Source organism: Ostrinia furnacalis, unplaced genomic scaffold (genome assembly GCF_004193835.3).
Source record: "Ostrinia furnacalis isolate ACB-3 unplaced genomic scaffold, ASM419383v2 OfSCF1862, whole genome shotgun sequence".
NCBI lineage: Eukaryota > Metazoa > Arthropoda > Insecta > Lepidoptera > Crambidae > Ostrinia > Ostrinia furnacalis.
The window spans coordinates 797332-817072 of record NW_021132101.1 but is presented as its reverse complement, the minus strand read 5'-3'; the positions used below and the strand labels follow the sequence as shown (position 1 = coordinate 817072).

At 38.5% G+C, this 19741-nt stretch overlaps 1 protein-coding gene across 10 annotated transcripts in view; it reads left to right on the top strand.

Annotated features, from left to right (window-relative positions):
- Positions 1–19642, top strand: part of Doa (CDC like kinase darkener of apricot) — a 62730-nt gene extending 43088 nt beyond the window's left edge. For 5 of the 10 annotated variants that reach the window (XM_028306075.1, XM_028306074.1, XM_028306073.1 and 2 more), the window contains 8 exons: positions 1004–1117; positions 1503–1593; positions 2715–2894; positions 5722–5851; positions 8567–8711; positions 14990–15095; positions 15724–15871; positions 19410–19642. In XM_028306075.1, the coding sequence (XP_028161876.1) occupies positions 1004–1117; positions 1503–1593; positions 2715–2894; positions 5722–5851; positions 8567–8711; positions 14990–15095; positions 15724–15871; positions 19410–19480 (985 nt within the window). In that variant the 3' untranslated portion in view covers positions 19481–19642. Of the gene's footprint in view, positions 1–1003; positions 1118–1502; positions 1594–2714; positions 2895–5721; positions 5852–8566; positions 8712–9190; positions 9297–9810; positions 10062–14989; positions 15096–15723; positions 15913–16923; positions 16955–19409 lie in introns of those variants that run through there. The other 5 variants (XR_003655958.1, XM_028306069.1, XM_028306070.1 and 2 more) reach the window with 5 other exon arrangements.
- The last annotated feature ends 99 nt before the right edge of the window (positions 19643–19741 follow it).

Below are 19741 nucleotides of genomic sequence, written 5' to 3'. Positions count from 1 at the left end.
CTATTGTAATTGGTACCGTTTGAAAGCAAGCACGTGAAGCACTTTCAGGATTAGAAACTAATCTTTAGAAATAATCGAGTGATATACTTATCGTTTTCACCCTGTAGATCTATAATAATGCTGATGATATGTGCCTATAATGTATGTGTTTTTATAATTTGTATATTATGTTCATTAATTTTCATTAAACTGNGGGTTTTTATGTTCCTGGTCAGGCTATAACAGGTTTATTTTAAGAATTTATAATTTAATAAAAAAAAAACACTTCTAATACTATGTAGCTGGCATACATTTAATATGGAAACATTAAATTTTCGGATAGATCCCATTTATTCTGTAACCTATTATTGGTACCGTTTGAAAGCAAGCACGTGAAGCACTTTCAGGATTAGTAACCAGTTTTTCGATATCTTGTATAGTTTAGAAATAATCGAGTGATATCACTTATCGGTTCCACCCTGTAGATCTATAATAATGCTGATGATATGTGCCTATAATGTATGCGTTTTTATAATTTGTATATGTTCATTAATTTTCATTAAATTATTTATTAACTAATTGTATGATGTGAAACATTGCTATAAATCTGTCAGCTGAAAACAACTTTAATTATCGGTTTAGTAAATGTTATTTTAATGCATCATTAGAACAAATATTGCTGCAATAAATATGCCAGATACATAACTTTCATAGTCTTATTACGCTGTGAAATCACGTGTGATTTTTTCTTTTTTAATTGTATTTTCTCCGCGTTCATCGCAAGTATATAGAACGCGGCCGAAGATATCTCTGCTGGCTTGCAGTGTACAGTTTTTCGGCTTATGTGCAGTGTCGTTCACTTCTCCGGATGATGACACATTGTTTGGCACCGCATACCTGACTCCAATTATTCAACGCTATTTTAGTTTGTTTATACTAACGGCTACTTTCGATACTTATTGCCAGCGAATACCAAAATTTGTCTGGGAAAATGATTAATGTTTTGTCTATTTATAATTTTCAGGGAGCACAGAATGGCTCTGAAGATAATCAAGAATGTTGAGAAGTACAGAGAGGCTGCAAAACTAGAGATAAACGTACTAGAGAAATTAGCAGAAGTTGACCCAGATTGTAAAAAGTGAGTACACGAACGTATTCATTAGGTATTATCGTTGATTAAAGCAAGCACTTGTTGATATCTGTTAATTCTGCGTTGACGGCGCGCAATGTAACAATATTTGACCTTGCGCATTTATACGCGACGCTACGGCTCCTGGCTGGCCGCGCGCCAGAAACATCTTGATGTCAACCGAAAACATAAAAATACCGTCTGCTGCTTGCCCCTAATCTTCTAAATATCAAAACGGCGCCGAACGAGAGCGCCCTTGATACTGAATCACTGAGCCCTTGATTTGCAATACATCTCAAAATAAATGACGTATTATTAGTATTCTAAATTTACCAACTTCTATGTCATCTTGATGACACAACTCCGGTCTAAAATACCCATATTTTTGTTTCAGCCTATGTGTAAAGATGTTAGACTGGTTCGAGTACCACGGACACATGTGCATCGCATTCGAAATGCTCGGACAGAGTGTATTTGACTTCCTGGTGAGTAATCTGATGTTTAAAGATATCGCATTTAGCATTCACGGAGTATCGCTGCTTAATCCCGGTTGCGCAAGCGCAAGTTACGGGAATATGCGAAGACCTGACTCATTACTGAGCTTCCGGCACTTAAAATTATTGTTTCCGTCTCTAACATCATCAATATTAAGTTATGAATAAAACTTTCTTCCTACCAAGTTACGACATTGGAAGTGCCAAAGTAATTTGCATTAATTAGTTCTAGAAATGTTATCATTTCTATAACATGACATTAACTCGATAAGAACCGTGTCAGTTACATCACATTGGTTATGATAATATAAACTTTATACAGGGTGTTACTTTGCATACTTGTCATATTCACAGAAATATAAATAGCAACAATACCTATTATTTTAGATAAAAAAGAGACCCAAAGCACACTAAGTTTTTAGTAAATTTGGTTTTGCAGTACAAATTGGAATAAACCAATTTTGTCTCGCACGTTCAACAGGCGCAATTGGAATTAAACCTAGTGGGCGTCAGCTTTTTACAAGTGTCAAAAATAATTTATTACAATAGATATTTAGAAATAGAAAGTCTCCGTCGCCATTGCCAACAAGTGATATGCATATGTTACGATAAACTAGTAGTGTTTAACAGATTGTCGATAAAATAAAATACTCAAGATTAAAAACCAAAATTTTAGGGCATTCTTTTTTACTGATTTGTGTTCAGTATCAGTTATTACCTCTGTAAATATGGGAAGAATGCAAAGTAACACCGTGTATAACGTCACTGCTGTCACATTGCTGTAGCGAGCAATGTGTTCTGTTTATGGGCATATTGCTGCGACACCGGCCCCGCCCCTTTTTCACATCTCCCTTTAGATTCTTTAATCTGTGGTTATGATAATATAAACTTTATGTAAGGCCCAGAACACACGGAGAAACGCAACTGCAACGAAACTGCAACTTCTAGTTACTTTTGAGTTGCATCTAAGTTTCTGCCATAGCGTCCGTTGAGAGACCACACATACGCGACCAGTTTGAAACCGGTTTGAACTGGTCTAACTGGTCGCGTCATGTGTGGTCTCTCATTCACCGTCTGTTCTGGGCCTAATTGGTGTTTGTTTGCGGTTGCAGAAAGACAACAACTACCAACCCTACCCGCTGGAGCAAGTGCGGCACATCTCGTACCAGCTCATCTACAGCGTGCTCTTCCTGCACGACAACAAGCTCACGCACACCGACCTCAAGCCGGAGAACATACTGTTCGTCGACAGCGACTATGAGGTCGTCAACGTATACACGAGCTCCAAAAAGGTTGGTTATCATTTAAAATTAGGTCCCGCGCGTAACTGGATCAGTACCTGAGGTATAGATGACCTAAATTGGACTGTCCAACCAAACTCATTGACAGGGGGACGCCACCATCGTTCAACTATACAGGGTGGAAACGATAAGTGATCTCTCTCGATTATTTCTAAACTATACAAGATATTGAAAAGCTGGTTACTGATCTTGAAAGTGCTTCACGAGCTCTTTCAAACGGTACCAATAATAGGTTACAGAATAAACTGGAACTGTCCGAAAATTCAATGTTTCCAGCTTCCATACTGAAAGTATGCCAACCATACAATATTAGAAGTGTAATTTATTTTTTGTTAAATAATAAACTTAAAAAGTCGGTTAAATAAACTCGTAACTTGCATCTTATTTAAAATTATTTGTGGAAAACATTAGTTTTAGGCTTTACTTGCTATAATATTATCAAGAGATGAGTGCCATGACTGTGATAGTACTAAATGGGAGGAAGATGGAAACATTGAATTTTTGGATAGATCCAATTTATTCTGTAAGCTATTGTTGATACCGTTGGATAGAGCTCGTGAAGGACTTTTAGGACCAGTAACTAGTTTTGGGATATCTTGTGTAGTTTTTAATATTATGTAACTTTACCAAATGTATGGAAGCTGGAAACATTGAATTTTCGGATAGTTCCAGTTTATTCTGTAACATATTATTGGTACCGTTTGAAAGAGCTCGTCAAGCACTTTCAGGATCAGTAATCAGTTTTTCGATATCTTGTATAGTTTAGAAATAATCGAGTGAGATCACTTATCGTTTCCACCCTGTATAGTTTCCAACACGGCAATAATCGGAACCAGCGATCCGCTATTGACGGTGGCGCCCCGCTGTCAATGTCACGGATAGGACAGTTCAGTATATTGGATCTAAACGGGAGGGTGCTATTGACATTTTGACGTGACAGAGCATACGAATCTGTGGGTCTAGACAAAGTGCAAATTATAATCGCAAACCAGTCGAAAAGTGGTCGAAAAGCCCCTTTTTTGTATGGAGTTTTGACGGATTCGATTTTCGATTCGATCAAAAAGTGCGTTTTGTCTAGGGGGGCTGAAGCATGTCTCAAGTCTCGCTGACGATTGACGTCTCAAAAACTTCCCGTGTAGCTCCCATACATTGTATACTTCAGGCACTGACCTGAAATGGTTAAGCGCTAGACGTTTTATTAAGTACGGTCACAGTGCTAACTATCCATTTCCGTTTTTACTCTCGCTCTCATCAAATGGTGATTCTTTGCGATAGAACGAGACGTCATGACCGGCAATGGGCAGTTAACACTGTTGACGATAGTACAAAGCATAGAGTTTATGACATAAGACATTTAAATAGGCACTTTAATCGCTTGCGTTCAGGCATTTTGTTCACTAAATCGTTCCCGCTAGGTCGAGACTAAAGTCGGCCAAGCTTATTAAAAATTGCGGTTTGTTACTTAACATGCCTCCAGAGTACATAACGTAAGTAACTAACAACCGTAAAACCAGTTAGAAGTCGACGCTAGCCACAAAAACTGTAAGAAGCGTATCCAAAACAAATCGGATTGGCATGACTGAAAGAAGATTTTACTGAAATGTGTCCGAATATTATTAAAGTATGTGTCATACTGTAACTTATGTCACCACAAAATGCAATACAATATCAGTTCAACTCACCTTGATTGTAAACACCTAGTTTGGAATCGTAAATATAGCAAGGTGATTGAACTCGTCAGTTCACAACAATACGTATACACGTGTTATTGCGTCACAAATATAGTCGTGATAAGAATTCATACAAACTAAATTAACGAGTTCACTCGCCTTGTTGAGAACAGTTGTTATATTTTGTTATATTTCAAATCGAAAAAAAAAATTCATGACATCATACAAAAGAACTTCTTCCTAATACGCAGTTATAATTTCGTAGTAGAAATGTTTAATGTTCATGGCCTATGAGTCATGTCATCTGTTGTAGACAATTCAAATAGTCTTATTCGGGCTTATATAGGACAATTATAATATCTGCATAATAGACTAAACAAATGTGATAACATAATATCAGTTGCGTAAATAACACTAGTAAACATACGCAATATTTTTTTTCTTGAAAATAGATAATTTGGCTTCAAGATAATTTATATTATGTAATTTAAAATATTCATACATTTCTAACATAAAAATTAACTCTGTACTTTTTAATATTACTTATTATTGAGATAAAAAATACGAAAGTCAATGCAATAACACTTAAAATACTATACTTTCCAAATGTGGGAAATAAATCCATTGCCAGCCGCTTCGAACGATTTATTTTCTTTAATTGTTATTGAATATCAATCGACGGTACGACACGGTCGGTTAGGCTCGTATTACAAGCATACGGAATCTGGGTGGATTCGCTATATTATGCGATATATGACTCCAGATTCATCATAGCTTCTCAAATGTAGGTCTTAGAAATTGCTGACACTGTAGCAGAAAATAATTATGTACTTGCAATATAGCGTAGGACGTGAAGTTCGACGGTGCTATAAAAACTTTCATAAAACTCGTTTATTTTTTGCAAGTAGACTTAGAAAGCGCTTTTACAAGCGAGTTTTTACTGCAAATCAGACTTAATTGAATATTCATACAAACGTTTGTAAAGGCATGATATTTATGGTTAAAATAAAAAGGACATACATATTTAAGTATGATTATAACCGTCATCTAGTTCCCATAGTGAAAGCTTTGCTAGGCATGGGACTTATCGCACTGTAACATGTCCATTGTCCATGTATATTTATTTATTAATTTTCTCTACTCTTCAGAATCACGACCTGCTGCGCGTGAAGCGGAGTGACGTGCGACTAATTGACTTCGGCAGCGCGACCTTCGACCACGAGCACCACAGTACCATTGTCTCGACGCGCCACTACCGCGCGCCAGAAGTCATATTAGGTGAGCTATACCTGGGGGACATACCTGAGTAAATAAAAATGAGTAGGTCATCTTCATAGAAACGCACCGAGCGTGGTTTGTATGCGGCGCGCACGCACACACTTACAAAATTTAGCGTGGATTAGCGGGGAGCCAGTCGTGGTTGCGCGCACGGTGCGTTTCTATGAAGATGACCTACTCATCTGTCGGCCGTTTGGTGTAGTGGTTCAGAACGGACTACTATGCCGAGAGGTCCCGGGTTCGATTCCCGGCCGGGCAGAAATTGAAATGATGAATTTTAATTTCTGTGACGGGTCTGGGTGTTACTATGTATAATATGTATGTATTTAAAAAAAAAAGTATATAAGTAGTATATCCGTTAAGCTAGCACCCATAACACAAGCATATTAATTGCTTACTTTGGGGCTAGATGGCGCTGTGTGAGATTGTCCAAAGATATTATTATATTATTTGTATTTACTCTTGCCATACACCAAAACTAATGGCCCTTATAGTCAGGTAGCTCTTCTTTGTGGCCACACACCAACGATAATGATATGGCCCTTTGAGCTAGCTGCTCTTTGTGGCGAATCAACTTTGCTTATAATATAACTAAACGTGAGCTAGCTCCTTTGTGGCCAACACATCCGTGCTAAAAATATGACTTGCCGTTTGAGATGAGCTAGCTCTTCTTTGTAGCTATACACCGATTCTGAAAATTGGACTTTTCACATTAAATGAGCTAGTTGTTCTTTGTGACTACTCTGACGCTAATGATATGGCTTGAGCTAGCTACTCTTTGTGGCCACACACCAACGTTTCAAATATAGCTCTAGACGTAAGGGAGCTAGTTCTTTGTAGTCAAACGCCAACGCTAAAAATATGGCTTTTGTCCCATCAGTTCGCTAACTTTTCTTTGTGGCCACACAATGAAGCTAAAATCATACAAAGTACAACAACAGCACATCAAGGTAAAATACTGCGAAAATAGTCTTTGCTGTTGCTTGTACCCTAACGCCTTGTTTGAATTAATATCACTAATTAAGTTCCGATTCAGTGATTAGAATCGAGCATTATTATTATAACACGAACGACGGAAGCATTCGTCGTTATCGTCGAAATAATATAATACTAAATTCATCTGACTTACGATCGTCATTGAACTTCCATTTCAGTATAAAGTAGTGTCCGACCGAATGTTCGGTTTCGGTTTCGTTTTCGGTTGAGTTTCGGTAAAATCACGAGTTTCGGTTTAGTTTCGTTTTCGGCGGCAAACTTGCCGAAACTACGACCGAAACCGAATGTGCATTCGGGAGTTTCCGCACTGTTATCGGTCATGTTCGGCGCGTTGAATGAGTGAATAAATTCGATCAGAGCCAATGTCGTGATTCGCTCGCTTGTTTGTTTGCTGTTAGTTTTGTTGTGGTGGCGAGTTTTCGAGTGATTTATTTTGAATTTGGTAAGTTTTATCTCGTTTTATATGTCGTTATAACATAAGAGCAATAAACATAAAAAAATATCAATATGACTGATAAAAGTTTAATCTAACCTACAAATTTTTTTTGGTTCGCAAATGCTATACGTAAACAAACATTAGTTAGGTAGTTAGTAATGACTATAGTACATTTCATGGTGATAATATTATGGATTCAGAGTTTCAAAGTTCATGTTACGTAAGTTAGTATCACACAAGTCAGACAGTCTGGTACTACCAATTTTGTTTTGAGAAATTATTAAGGTAAAAGACTCGAACATGGGACGGGTTATGTAGATGTCCTGAATATTGCGGGTAATTAAAAAAAATCTAGACTATAAATCCTTCTTTTTCTTTTTTAAAACATAATTTGATACCTTTTAGAGTAAAAAGGCGCTTTATAAGTTCAATTTTAATGCATTTTAAAGAGAAAACAATAAAGATTATAATAACGTTTTCTTTACTTTTCCCTCAAAATATGAGCCTTGTAAGGAAGTTTCGGTTTCGGTTTCGGCCGAAATAGACACCGTTGCCGAAATTCGTTTTCGGTTTCGGTTTCGGTCGTAAAACTAGTTTCGGTCGGACACTAGTATAAAGTCAATATTATGACGATAACCTATTTCGTCTTATTTTTTTGTGATTCAAACAGACTTTGTATATCAGTGAATAACCGAAACAAAAAAAGAGTTGACTTGTTTACATCAAATGCCCTCTAAACAGGTTTAATTTTAGATTTCATTTCTCTACAACGTAAATCTTATGCACCGCCTAATGTGCACTGTCCGGAACAGATTGACTGCCATATGGCATTTTTTATGAAATGGTTCTGTTATAGTCGATAGGCCACAGCGGGCGATGGGGGTTCGAACTTCCGATCCTAGAATCGCCAGTCCGTGACATCGTTGAGATATTAGACTAAGAGCTAGTGAACGCCATAAAATACCATAAAATTTGATTTTTACCTATGTATAATATTTGGCCATTAATTAGAAGTATTTTTTCCCAACAGCCAGACAGTTTTGACAGTTCCAACTCCTTGCCAGACAGTTGTTTTAGGGTAGCTCCCAAAGCCACCATGACCCAAACTTCATAATTCACCAACATTATATCCTATATTGGGAGCATACGCTGACAAACTTTCAGCTTTTATAAAATGACGTAGGTCTGGCGTTCACTAGCTCTTAGTCTATATTGTCGCCTTTTGTCCCCTGTATTTATGCGTCATAAAGTATGTGACTAACGAGAGTATTTTTCCGTTCCAGAATTAGGTTGGTCGCAGCCGTGCGACGTGTGGTCCATCGGCTGCATCATGTTCGAGCTGCACCTCGGCATCACGCTGTTCCAGACGCACGACAACCGCGAGCATCTCGCCATGATGGAGAGGATCCTCGGACCCATCCCCTACAGGTACTAATATCGCATCAGTATACAAATCATCATCATCATCATCATCATTTCAGCCACAGGACGTCCACTGCTGAACATAGGCCTCCCCCAATGACTTCCACATCGCACGGCTGGTAGCGGCCTGCATCCAGCGCCAGTATATAAATGTTTATTGCAAAAAACGAACTTAATGCAACTAAATAACATTTTGTTGCAAAAACACTTATCGCAACTATAATGACTAGATATGCCGTCGCGTCGCTTGATTACCTTTTTTATGACAACAAGCCACAACACATACTTATTGCTTAGCAACAACTAAGAGTTAGCATAAAAATTCAGCCCTAAGTCACAAAACTAGACCCACGGTCTAGCTGAATTATTTATTTTAAATACGTATCTTTATGAGATTGCATACTTTAATAAAAGTCTTAGATTCTTCTATACTTTTGTAGGTTTGGCAAAACACATTTAATGAATTTTATTTTATCTTCTTTCAGAATGGCACGCAAAACTAGAACAAAATATTTTTACCACGGCAAATTAGACTGGGACGAAAAATCGTCAGCAGGCAGATACGTTAGAGAAAACTGCAAACCACTACTTGTAAGTTATTGTTTTTTCCACTATATGGATATTTACTGCATGAAAAAAATTGACTGATAGCTCTGTTATCCTGAGGAATGTGAAAAAATATTTGCTAAAGCGAAGTTCACGTTATTGAAACTTTGTTTTAATAAAGTAAAGCCGGGTCTCCAGCGCGTGTTTTGCCCTACACAATCAACAATAATATGTCAACAATCAATAAAATTGCCTACAAAAAATGTTAAATGTTGAAATGCTAAAAGCATTGATTGTGTAGGGACACGCGCTGGAGACCTAGTTTAAGATGCAGCTGAAATGGGCTACAGCTAAGCATAGCTATTCCTGATTAAATTGATTGATTTTTTCACTATAATTTAGTTAATGTTCATTATTAAGATGTTATATCAATGAGTTATTCGCGATGATCTATAAAGCATAACAACTGATCTAGCATTCGCACTCTGGAAGCATATTAACGGGCCAGTTGCTATTATTATCTGACTGGATTTGATAAATTTGGCCAATGTTTCCGCAGAGGTACCTGCAAAGCACGTCGGAGGAGCACCGGCAGCTGTTCGAGCTGATCGGCCGCATGCTGGAGTACGAGCCGCAGCAGCGCATCACGCTGCGGGACGCGCTCGCGCACCCCTTCTTCGCCAAGCTGCCGCCGCACCAGCGCCTCGGTGCGTAGCATACACGACGCCAAGCCAGGCTAGCTGGATAGGTCAGTGCCCCGGCTGTGACGCGTTAACGGCTCATATACCACTAACATGTTGATCAAAAAACAGCGCCCCGGTGTGTACTCCTAAAGCCTGGTCCGTGAGCACGTAGAATCCCGTCCAATGACCCGAAGCTGCCCATCCTTATCGCTCGCGCGTAATTATGTTGCTGTCGCGCTCGCACACTCACTGCGGGCGCCCGTCGCACAGTCGCGACAGCAATATAATTACGCGCGAGCGATAAGGATGGGTAGCTTGGGGTCATTGGACGGGATTCTATGTGCTCACGGACCAGGCTTTAGTCTCCCGCCTAGCGCGTCAGCCACGCTGGGTAGATGATATAGGTCAGTGGCACGACTGTGACGCGTAAACGGCTCATATACTAACATATTGGTAAAAAAAGATAACATTTAGTAACTTTTTTACTAAATGGCCATTATAAAGCTGTGACACGTCATTCGAATGACTAGAGTCGCGTTCAAACACTCTGAAGATGAAAATNCACAAGTGTTTGTTTACATCGATGGAAATTTCTAAAGAATTAAGGTTTACCTCTGGTGTCAGTGTGACATCCTTATTTTGGGACACCCTATATTTTTCAATTAACCGAACCATTTTTATGATTTCACCAAATGTCGAATATCTTCATCAGTCAAACTGCTAGCGATCTACCGATGCAGGTAAACCGAATTTGAGGCATTTGTGAGCAATTTGCGTCCATTCCGGAGCAGAATTAATTGGGACACAGCGGCCTAATTGCAAAGGAAATTGTTGAATTACGGCAGCTGCCACTGCAGGCCGGTGATCGATGCTGCGATGTCGATAAACAAATAAAGACATCAAGCGTGATGGATCAGCTATGACACAACGAAATTAATTTTAGAGAAATGGAATGAGAAGACAGTTTTATTAATCAATAACCTTTTAGTTGATGGAAATTGTTCAAAATGAAACTGGAATTCTAGCTGATTGGTCTTAATGAAGTAGGTAGGTATAGGGAGAATAAGACATTTTTAACTTCTGGAAGATATCAAGAATGAAAATGAAAACTAGTGCATCAATAAATAATGACTATCATCAGGTTAAGAAATAGGTAGTAATAACATTTTAAGTCTGAAGTTATACAAAATGTCGAATTGAAGTTAATGATTAAAATTGATAGGTTAAGGTAGAGTATTTTATTTTATCGATAAAATTCTTCAACTCGATGCACACTAATCTACGAACAACACTAACGTTAACTGGACATAAGCTTGAGCGACGGGCGGAGATGATCAAATTTTACATCGCAAAAGCCATACAGCTTCTATTACTGCTGCTTCGTTTATTTGGTAGGGTGACAAAATGAGTAATAAGTTTATTCGGAGCGCCCGAGCGAGACAGGTTCTGTCTCCTACAATGTTATTGTCTTATTTATTGTTGAGAAATGCTGAGTAATTGGAGTATTAAAGTGATACGATACGCTAGGAACATTATTTTTATTTAAGAATTATAAAAAAAATGGATTCTCTCTTTAGCTTTCTAAAGTTAACTTTTAAACTGAAAGACAAGGAAAATATCTCATTAATGCATCAAAATGAGCATTCACTCACACGGCTCTGTAATACGTTCACGTCAATTCTCTAGAGAAATCATTCTATTAGCTCTGCAAAATAAAATTGTGACATTTTCCACCCCTTCCATCCACTTCCATCGTAACACTTCATTACCTGTGCAGTTGACTAATAATTTACCGTTTTACAAATGGATTATTGATTTCTTGACGCCAATTTAACTTTGCAATCGAAGTTAATGGCAGCCTTAGAAGTGGCAAAATAAGTGGCATGCCACGTCCATTAAATAGGGGTGATTTTCTTGAAAATATCGGACACTTGCGAACGTCGGCAATTTGCGGAAATTATTCAGAGTTCTAGCGACCACNTAAACACAACACATGACAAGAAGACAACCCTGGCGCGACGGCCGAGCGTGCGAGCGAGAGAGGTATGCAAAGCGAGGTACATACATGAGTTTACCTTCTGTTATATTTTGTGACATAGGCCTCCCCCAATGACTTCCACATCGCACGGCTGGTAGCGGCCTGCATCCAGCGCCAGTATATAAATGTTTATTGCAAAAAACGAACTTAATGCAACTAAATAAGATGCCACGATGCTAGACAGTTCTACGTCAGGCTAAACATTTTGTTGCAAAAACACTTATCGCAACTATAATAAGATATGCCGTCGCGTCGCTTGATTACCTTTTTTATGACGACAAGCCACAACACATATTGTTTGGCAACAACTAAGTGTTAGCATAAAAATTGAGCCCTGAGCCATAAAAAGATGACAACCCTTCGGGACTGTCAAGACTAGGGATTGCAATCCAGCGGCGTTTTCAATCCAGCTGGATTCTTGCTGGATTGGCCTGAATCCAGCTGGATCCAGCGCGGATCCAGCAAAAAGTGGAACGAAAATAAAAAGACGACATTTTGAAGTCTTTTTTTAAAATTAAGTAACTAGCTTTTCGCCCACGGCTTCGCCTGCGTGAAAAAAGGGCTGTGTTTAGGGTGTTCTTGGAAATTATTTGAATTTTTCTCGGCGTAAAAACCATCCTTGGACTTCAACGAACATTAAAAAAAATGGTCCAGGCGTTGTTGAATTATGCGCTTACCAACACATTTTACGATTAATTTTTGTATTATCGATTTGTACTTCTTACGATAATCTATGAAATACGGCTCAGTAACTAATAATCAGGAGGAAACAGTCTTACAAATTCTTTTAAAATTAACTACGAAAAGGACCGTAATTTAATCTGCAATTTTGATTTTGATTTTGAAAAAAAATAATAATCTTCTGCGAAAATTAGGCAGTTTATAATCTGACAACAGGAGACTGATCATTTCTTTTTTTCAATCCTCTGGAAGAAAGACAATTTTTATCTATAGTCTAACCTCCCAACCGCACAGAACTGCTTATGTAGCCGGCTGCTGAGAATGCCCTTTGGCCTCTACACTGGTCGGTTTAGGGTCATTAAATATTCATACACCATAGATAAATGTTCATCTCGCACTCCTTCGTAATCTAATTGACCACTTGGCTTTGGCTTCTGTTTATTATAGTTCTCCTTCTCTCTTTTAAGTTCCATCTCAAGCTCTTGCTCTAAAGTCATTTTCACAGGTTCTGCGTAATCATTTAGTTAGACCATTCTCTTCTAACTCCATGATATCTTCATTTTCTTGCAATGGCTCTACAATATTTTGTTTATTTACTCGTTTTAACAAAGTTTTCATCTACTGCCGCATCGCATTCTTTTTTGGCAAAGGAAAATAGACAGATTTTTTTACTGCTTTTTCATACTTTTTTGGATTTATCAAGCACAGAAACGTACCAGTAACTTCAGAGAGGCGCCGTACAACGCACACAACAACAGAACGGCAACGTCACCGCGCTGTTTTGGAAATGGCGGCAATTAGAAACTAAGCAACAGAAATTTATACGTTTGCGGATCCTCATCGCTGGATCCAGCACTGTATGCTGGATCCAGCATGTTTAAAAAGGCGCTGGATCCAGCTGGATTGCTGGATGCTGGATCCAGCAATTGCAATCCCTAGTCAAGACACATACGAGGGGCGGCTGAAAAGTTTTGAGCCTAAGTATCTTCAAGTGTCATTATTGACTCGAGCTAAATTTAATTAACTTGCCAATAACCTCCTTATTATATGTACAAAGTTTCATTTCATTAGCGTCATCACGCTTTTAGTAATTAATCCGTAAACATCATCATGTCTTAGTCATCCGCGCAATGTACGAAATTGAAGTACACAGTTGTCATAAAATTCCTCAAAAAGAGGAACAAAACGCTGACGGTAACATTTGAAGAGATGTCTACAGTTTATGGGGAGTCTGGGCCTTCATTTGCCATCATGAAAGATTGGATCCGATAGTTCAAGCATGGCAGGGAGTCGCTAAAAGATGACCGCAAGTCAGGGCGGCTAGATTTTGCCATTAACGAATAAAATAATGAAAATTTAAAGAATCTTGCTTCAGAGATCAGCGAATTAAGCTGTGACAGATAGCTGAAGCCATAGGCATTAGTAAGGAACGTATCGGCGATATTTTTCATACTCATTTACACATGAAATAGGGGTGCGCGCGATGGATGCCAAAAATGCTCACGCCGCTCGACAACCAGCGTCGAGTCACAACTTCGCAGGAGTTTTTGGACATCTTTGGCCGTAATCCTAACAATTTTTTTTCTCACATTGTCCCTATTGATAAATAAAGATCCGGCAGTACGATCTATAGTCAGAATAAGAGTCAATGCAATGGATTCAAAAGGGAAAACGCCGCCGCGGAAATATCAAAGTGGAGAGATCGACACCCAAGCTCATAGCCACTATTTTTGGGATTGTGAAGGAATTTTATTCATTGACTACCTACCTAAAAAAAACTACAATAAACGTTAATTATTATGCTGTACTGTTGATAAGAGTGCGTCAAGTGGTTGTTGAAATATTAAGAGGCAAACTGGCGAAAGGAAATCTGTTATTGCAAGACAATTCGCCCGTGTACACCGCGCATGTTGCATGGCTTGCCCCGGGTAAAACTGGATTTCAAGAAATTCATCACCTACCACACAGTTTAGTCCGAATCCCTAGCTATTTTGTCTAATTCTCAAATTGGAAAAACGACTTCCAGGAACGAAGATTTTTGAGTGACAAAGAAATGAAGGCGGCGTGAAAGGCTCATTTCCAAGGCAAAGATTGCGAATTTTTTTTAGTGGGTTAAAAGCTCTTTTACCCAAATGTAAGAAGTCCATTGTAGTAGAGGGAGATTAAATAGAAAAATATATTTTTTATACTTTTCCATCGGCATTTTTAATAACCTAGGCTCAAAACTTTTCAGCCGCCCCTCGTACTAGACCCACTGGATCTAGCTGTATAATTTTAAACACTAGAGTTTGCATACATTGTACATTTATTAATGAAATTTATTTTTATTATTTCAGAATGGCACGCAAAACTAGAACAAAATATTTCTACCACGGCAAATTAGACTGGGACGAAAAATCGTCAGCAGGCAGATACGTTAGAGAAAACTGCAAACCACTACTTGTAAGTTATTGTTTTTTCCACTATATGGATATTTACTGCATGAAAAAAATTGACTGATAGCTCTGTTATCCTGAGGAATGTGAAAAACATTTGCTAAAGCGAAGTTCCCGTTATTGTAACATTGTTTTTAATAAAGTAAAGTCGGATCTCCAGCGTGTTTTGCTCTACACAATCAACTAAAATATGTCAAAAATCAACGAAATTGCCTACAAAAATGTTAAATGTTGAAATGCTTTTATTGATTGTGTAGGGCAAAACACGCGCTGGAGACCTAGTTTAAGATGCAGCTTAAATGGGCTACAGCTAAGCATAGCTATTCCTGATTAAATTGATTGATTTTTTCACTATAATTTAGTTCATCATCATCATTTCAGCCATAGGACGTCCACTGCTGAGCATAGGCCTCCCCCAATGCTTTCCATGTTGATCTATTGGTAGCGGCCTGCGTCCAGCGCTTCCCTGCTACCTTTACTGCTATAATTTAGTTAATGTTTTATTTTAATAACTCATTCTCGATGATTTATAAAGCATAACAACTTAGATGTAGCATTCGCACTCTGGAACCATATTAACGGGCCAGTTGCCATTATCTGACTGGATTTGATAAATTTGGCCAATGTTTCCGCAGAGGTACCTGCAAAGCACGTCGGAGGAGCACCGGCAGCTGTTCGAGCTGATCGGCCGCATGCTGGAGTACGAGCCGCAGCAGCGCATCACGCTGCGGGACGCGCTCGCGCACCCCTTCTTCGCCAAGCTGCCGCCGCACCAGCGCCTCGGTGCGTAGCATACACGACGCCAAGCCAGGCTAGCTGGATAGGTCAGTGCCCCGGCTGTGACGCGTTAACGGCTCATATATTACTAACATGCGCCCCGGTCCGTACTCCTAGTCTCCCGCCTAGCGCGTCAGCCACGCTGGGTAGATGATAATAGGTCAGTGGCACGGCACCAGCGCCTCGGTGCGAAGCATATACGACGCCAAGCCAGGCTAGGTTGAAAGATCAGTGCCCCGGCTGTGACGCGTAAACGGCTCATATACTACTAACATGTTGATCAAAAAAGTTCAACTATCTCCATTTTGTCAAAGCCTCGGTGTGTACTCCTAGTCTCCCGAGCTAGCGCGTCTAGCCATGCTGGGAAGAATAGCTCAGTGCCCCGGGTGTGACGCGTTTGAACGGCTCCTATAAACCAAATACTACTAACATTAGTCAAAAAGTTCTTCAGCAAGTTACCGCTGGACTAGCGCCTCGGTGCGTAGCGATACCTTGTGTCTGGCTACAGACTAGGCAGATTAGTAGATAGGTCAGTACCCCGGGGTGTGTCGAGTTTGAACGGTTCCTATAAAACAAATAATACTTACATAAGTTAAAAAAGTTCAATCATCCGTCTTCAGCAACCTTCCGCTGGACTAACGCCTTGGTGCGTAGATACCTCGCGGCTGGCTAGGTTAGCGCGTCTAACCACGCTAAATAGATAGGTCAGTGCCCTAACTGTGACGCATTTGAATGACTTGACCAGTACAAAGCATACAGTAATATAGTAAAAAAGTATGCCACGCTAGGCCAATAAAAACCGATGCCTCACCTGTGACACGTCATTCGAATGACTAGAGAGCCGCGTTCAAATACTCTGAAGATNATGAAAATAATGTCAATCGAGCCGTACTGCAGTCCAATGCCGTGGGAGTTACAGAATAGATAAATAGATTTAACGAAGACTGACCTCTTAATTATTATTAGTTTTTAATAAAAGATTAACATTTTATAACCAATGTTAGGGAACTTGTAGTCGTTATTAAAATAATGTTTGACATACGAATATTTTGTTATAGGACACCAGTTTACAAGGCCATCATTCCTTAGGTCAGGCTCTTATTGCTGTTAGTTGCTTCTGAAGCTTTTTGTCTCTTGCCCCAATACATATTGCGACATGATTGACCAATTTAATATTGTTTTGTCAGTGTGCCATTTGATTTTCGCTTCAGTCTTAATTTGTCACTGTTGATAACATTGTTTGTTTCTTTTACATTGTTTGATATTGATATATTTTTCTATCCTATGGTATATAGGTTACACGAATTTTAGATAGACTTTCTTTTCGTATTTTTTTCTTCTGATACTTTATTTGTACTGTTTCACCATTTACTGAAAGCTCTCAATAACATAAGTGAAACGCAGCAAATGGTGAACAGGTTATTTTACTTAATGAATGTGTTGTATATGAAACGATCAACATTTTCACGGTAATGCGTTCCCGGTATTTTATTTTGCTCTAATTGACATTTAGAACTATTAGAAAATTTGTAGAGCATGAAATGATCTTAGGAAATATTTTATACGATAACAGTTCCGATTCGTTTTAATTGGCATCGAATGGCACCAATTTAGTTTTTAAAAGGATGACCATTCTATAATTATTATAAAATAATGTCATAAATGTAATTACTATCATGAAAACCCGGCACTACCGGCAACTGACATATTATGACACTTTACTAAATGGCGAATTTTTTATAAAGAATATTTTTCATGATTATTTTGTGGAAGTATTCCTTTGTCAATAACATATTACCCAAAAGATATTGATCGTTTATCAGTCAATGGAAATAAATGCAATGTCGCGAGAATTCCTGGACGGTCACTCTTTAGTCAAATGATTCCAAAATTGTTATTTTTGAGAAGTCAGGGTAACCGTCCCATGCTCACTAGGGTGGTCCTTATTCCTACGAAAAAATTTTTTTTCTTATATTTTGCGGGGCACCACGTAATTTGAATATATACCATATGAAAGTCTTTCATTATTATTTTTTTAATTTTTAAAAGACATTTAGGGGTCACTACCAAGGTTTGAATTTTAAGTAAAAACACAAAATCTGTATTTGTTAGATTCATTTATTTTTAGCCAAAGCCAAATAAAAATATTACAAAATTATTGTTGTTGCTATGAACTAAGATATTATTTACAATGTACATATTTGAATCAATTATTTTTAAGATATAAGAGTTGACTTGTTAGTATCTGTCGAGATACTAACAAGTCGTCTATGTACCATGGTACCGACGCGTCGGCGTCGGTACCATGGTCGGTACAGAAGAGGGGTTAAGGGGAGAAGGGGACAAGAAGCGATTGTCTATTCTATCTATGCGATGTTCATTTGCACGTAAAATGTGATATAAACACTTAAATAAAACATTTATAAAACCATGATTTAAGATCTTCAAAGCTTTTTGTAAATATTTTGACAGCTGGTAGCGACCTCTAAATCTTAACCAAAAAAAAAAAAACAAAAAAAGCTAATTTCATATTTAGAGGTATACATATTTTATAATCGAATGAGAAAGTGCCCCGGGGATAATTCAAAAGTCGAAAAATAAGGACCATCCTAATGCTCACGGCATCTGCTGTTACTCTTATTGTTCAGCTAGGTTTATACAAGCCGAGTTCTTTCGCCGAATTTCAAAGATAGCAAGTTATTTTATAAAGAAAATTAACAAAATGTGTATTGTAATATGTATGTGTACAGTAAAGTGGCAAGTTTCTAACATTCTCATTTTTAATTTAAGTTCTCATGTTTGATTGTTTTTTTATTGACGGGAATTAGGTACATTTACATCGGTATGTAGCGTGCGAGCGCGAGACGATCTTCCTTATCGCGCAGTTTTATACGTCGCACGCGCTGCACAAGCCATGTAGCAATGTTTAAGCTTCAGCCAAACCAACGCGTGTAGATCGCCATCGCCGACGTAATCATAGGCCAATGACACGTCCTGTAATATAGATGACCCACGCTGAACTGTCCCGCCAAACTCAATGACAGGGGGGCGCTACCATCGTTCAACTATATGGTTTCCAACATGGCAAAAATCGGGTCATCTATAGGACAGTTCAGTATTTTGGAACTATAGATGGTTGACACCACCAATCAATTGACATACTTTTTAAAACTGTCAAACGAAACTCTCCCATATAATTTGTATGGCACTACAAGCAAGTGACGTCACTATTTTGTCAACTCAATTAAACTACTTTTTTCAATTACAATGCGACCAAAAATCGTAATCTACAGGTAATTTAAAATTAATTAAGTTTTTAAGACCAGAATGATGAAATGTCTTTTTAGAAAAGTTATGATTTAGAATTATTGGGGAATCAAATTGTCTATTGGTCGCGCGTCCTGTCATTGGCCTATGATAATATGATCTACAAGCGTTGGTTTGGCTGAAGCTTAACACATAGTATAATTTGTCTATCGCATGACTTGGCGGTGTAAACCTGGTTCTATCACCATGTACTACAATAACGGCGTGTGTGTTGCAGGCAATGACCGCGCGCGCTGCAACGGCGCCGGCGCGGGCGCGCGCTCTCGCTCGCACTCCCTGTCGCGGTGAGCCCGCCCGCGACTTGTGAAAACTTGTACAGTAATGAAGTGATAAGTGATAATTATTTGTCGAACATTGTAATCTAGGTAATATTTTGTTGTGAATCGGTACTTCTCAATTTGTATTTATAAAATAATTATTCGAAATAAAGACTGTCGGTCTGAAACGTTATGTGGTATTTTCATTTGTTTAATACGAAGCGATCTATTTTTTTTTTATAAATCCTGAAGACCTACATTGACGATATTAACATCAATCAGCAATTTTATC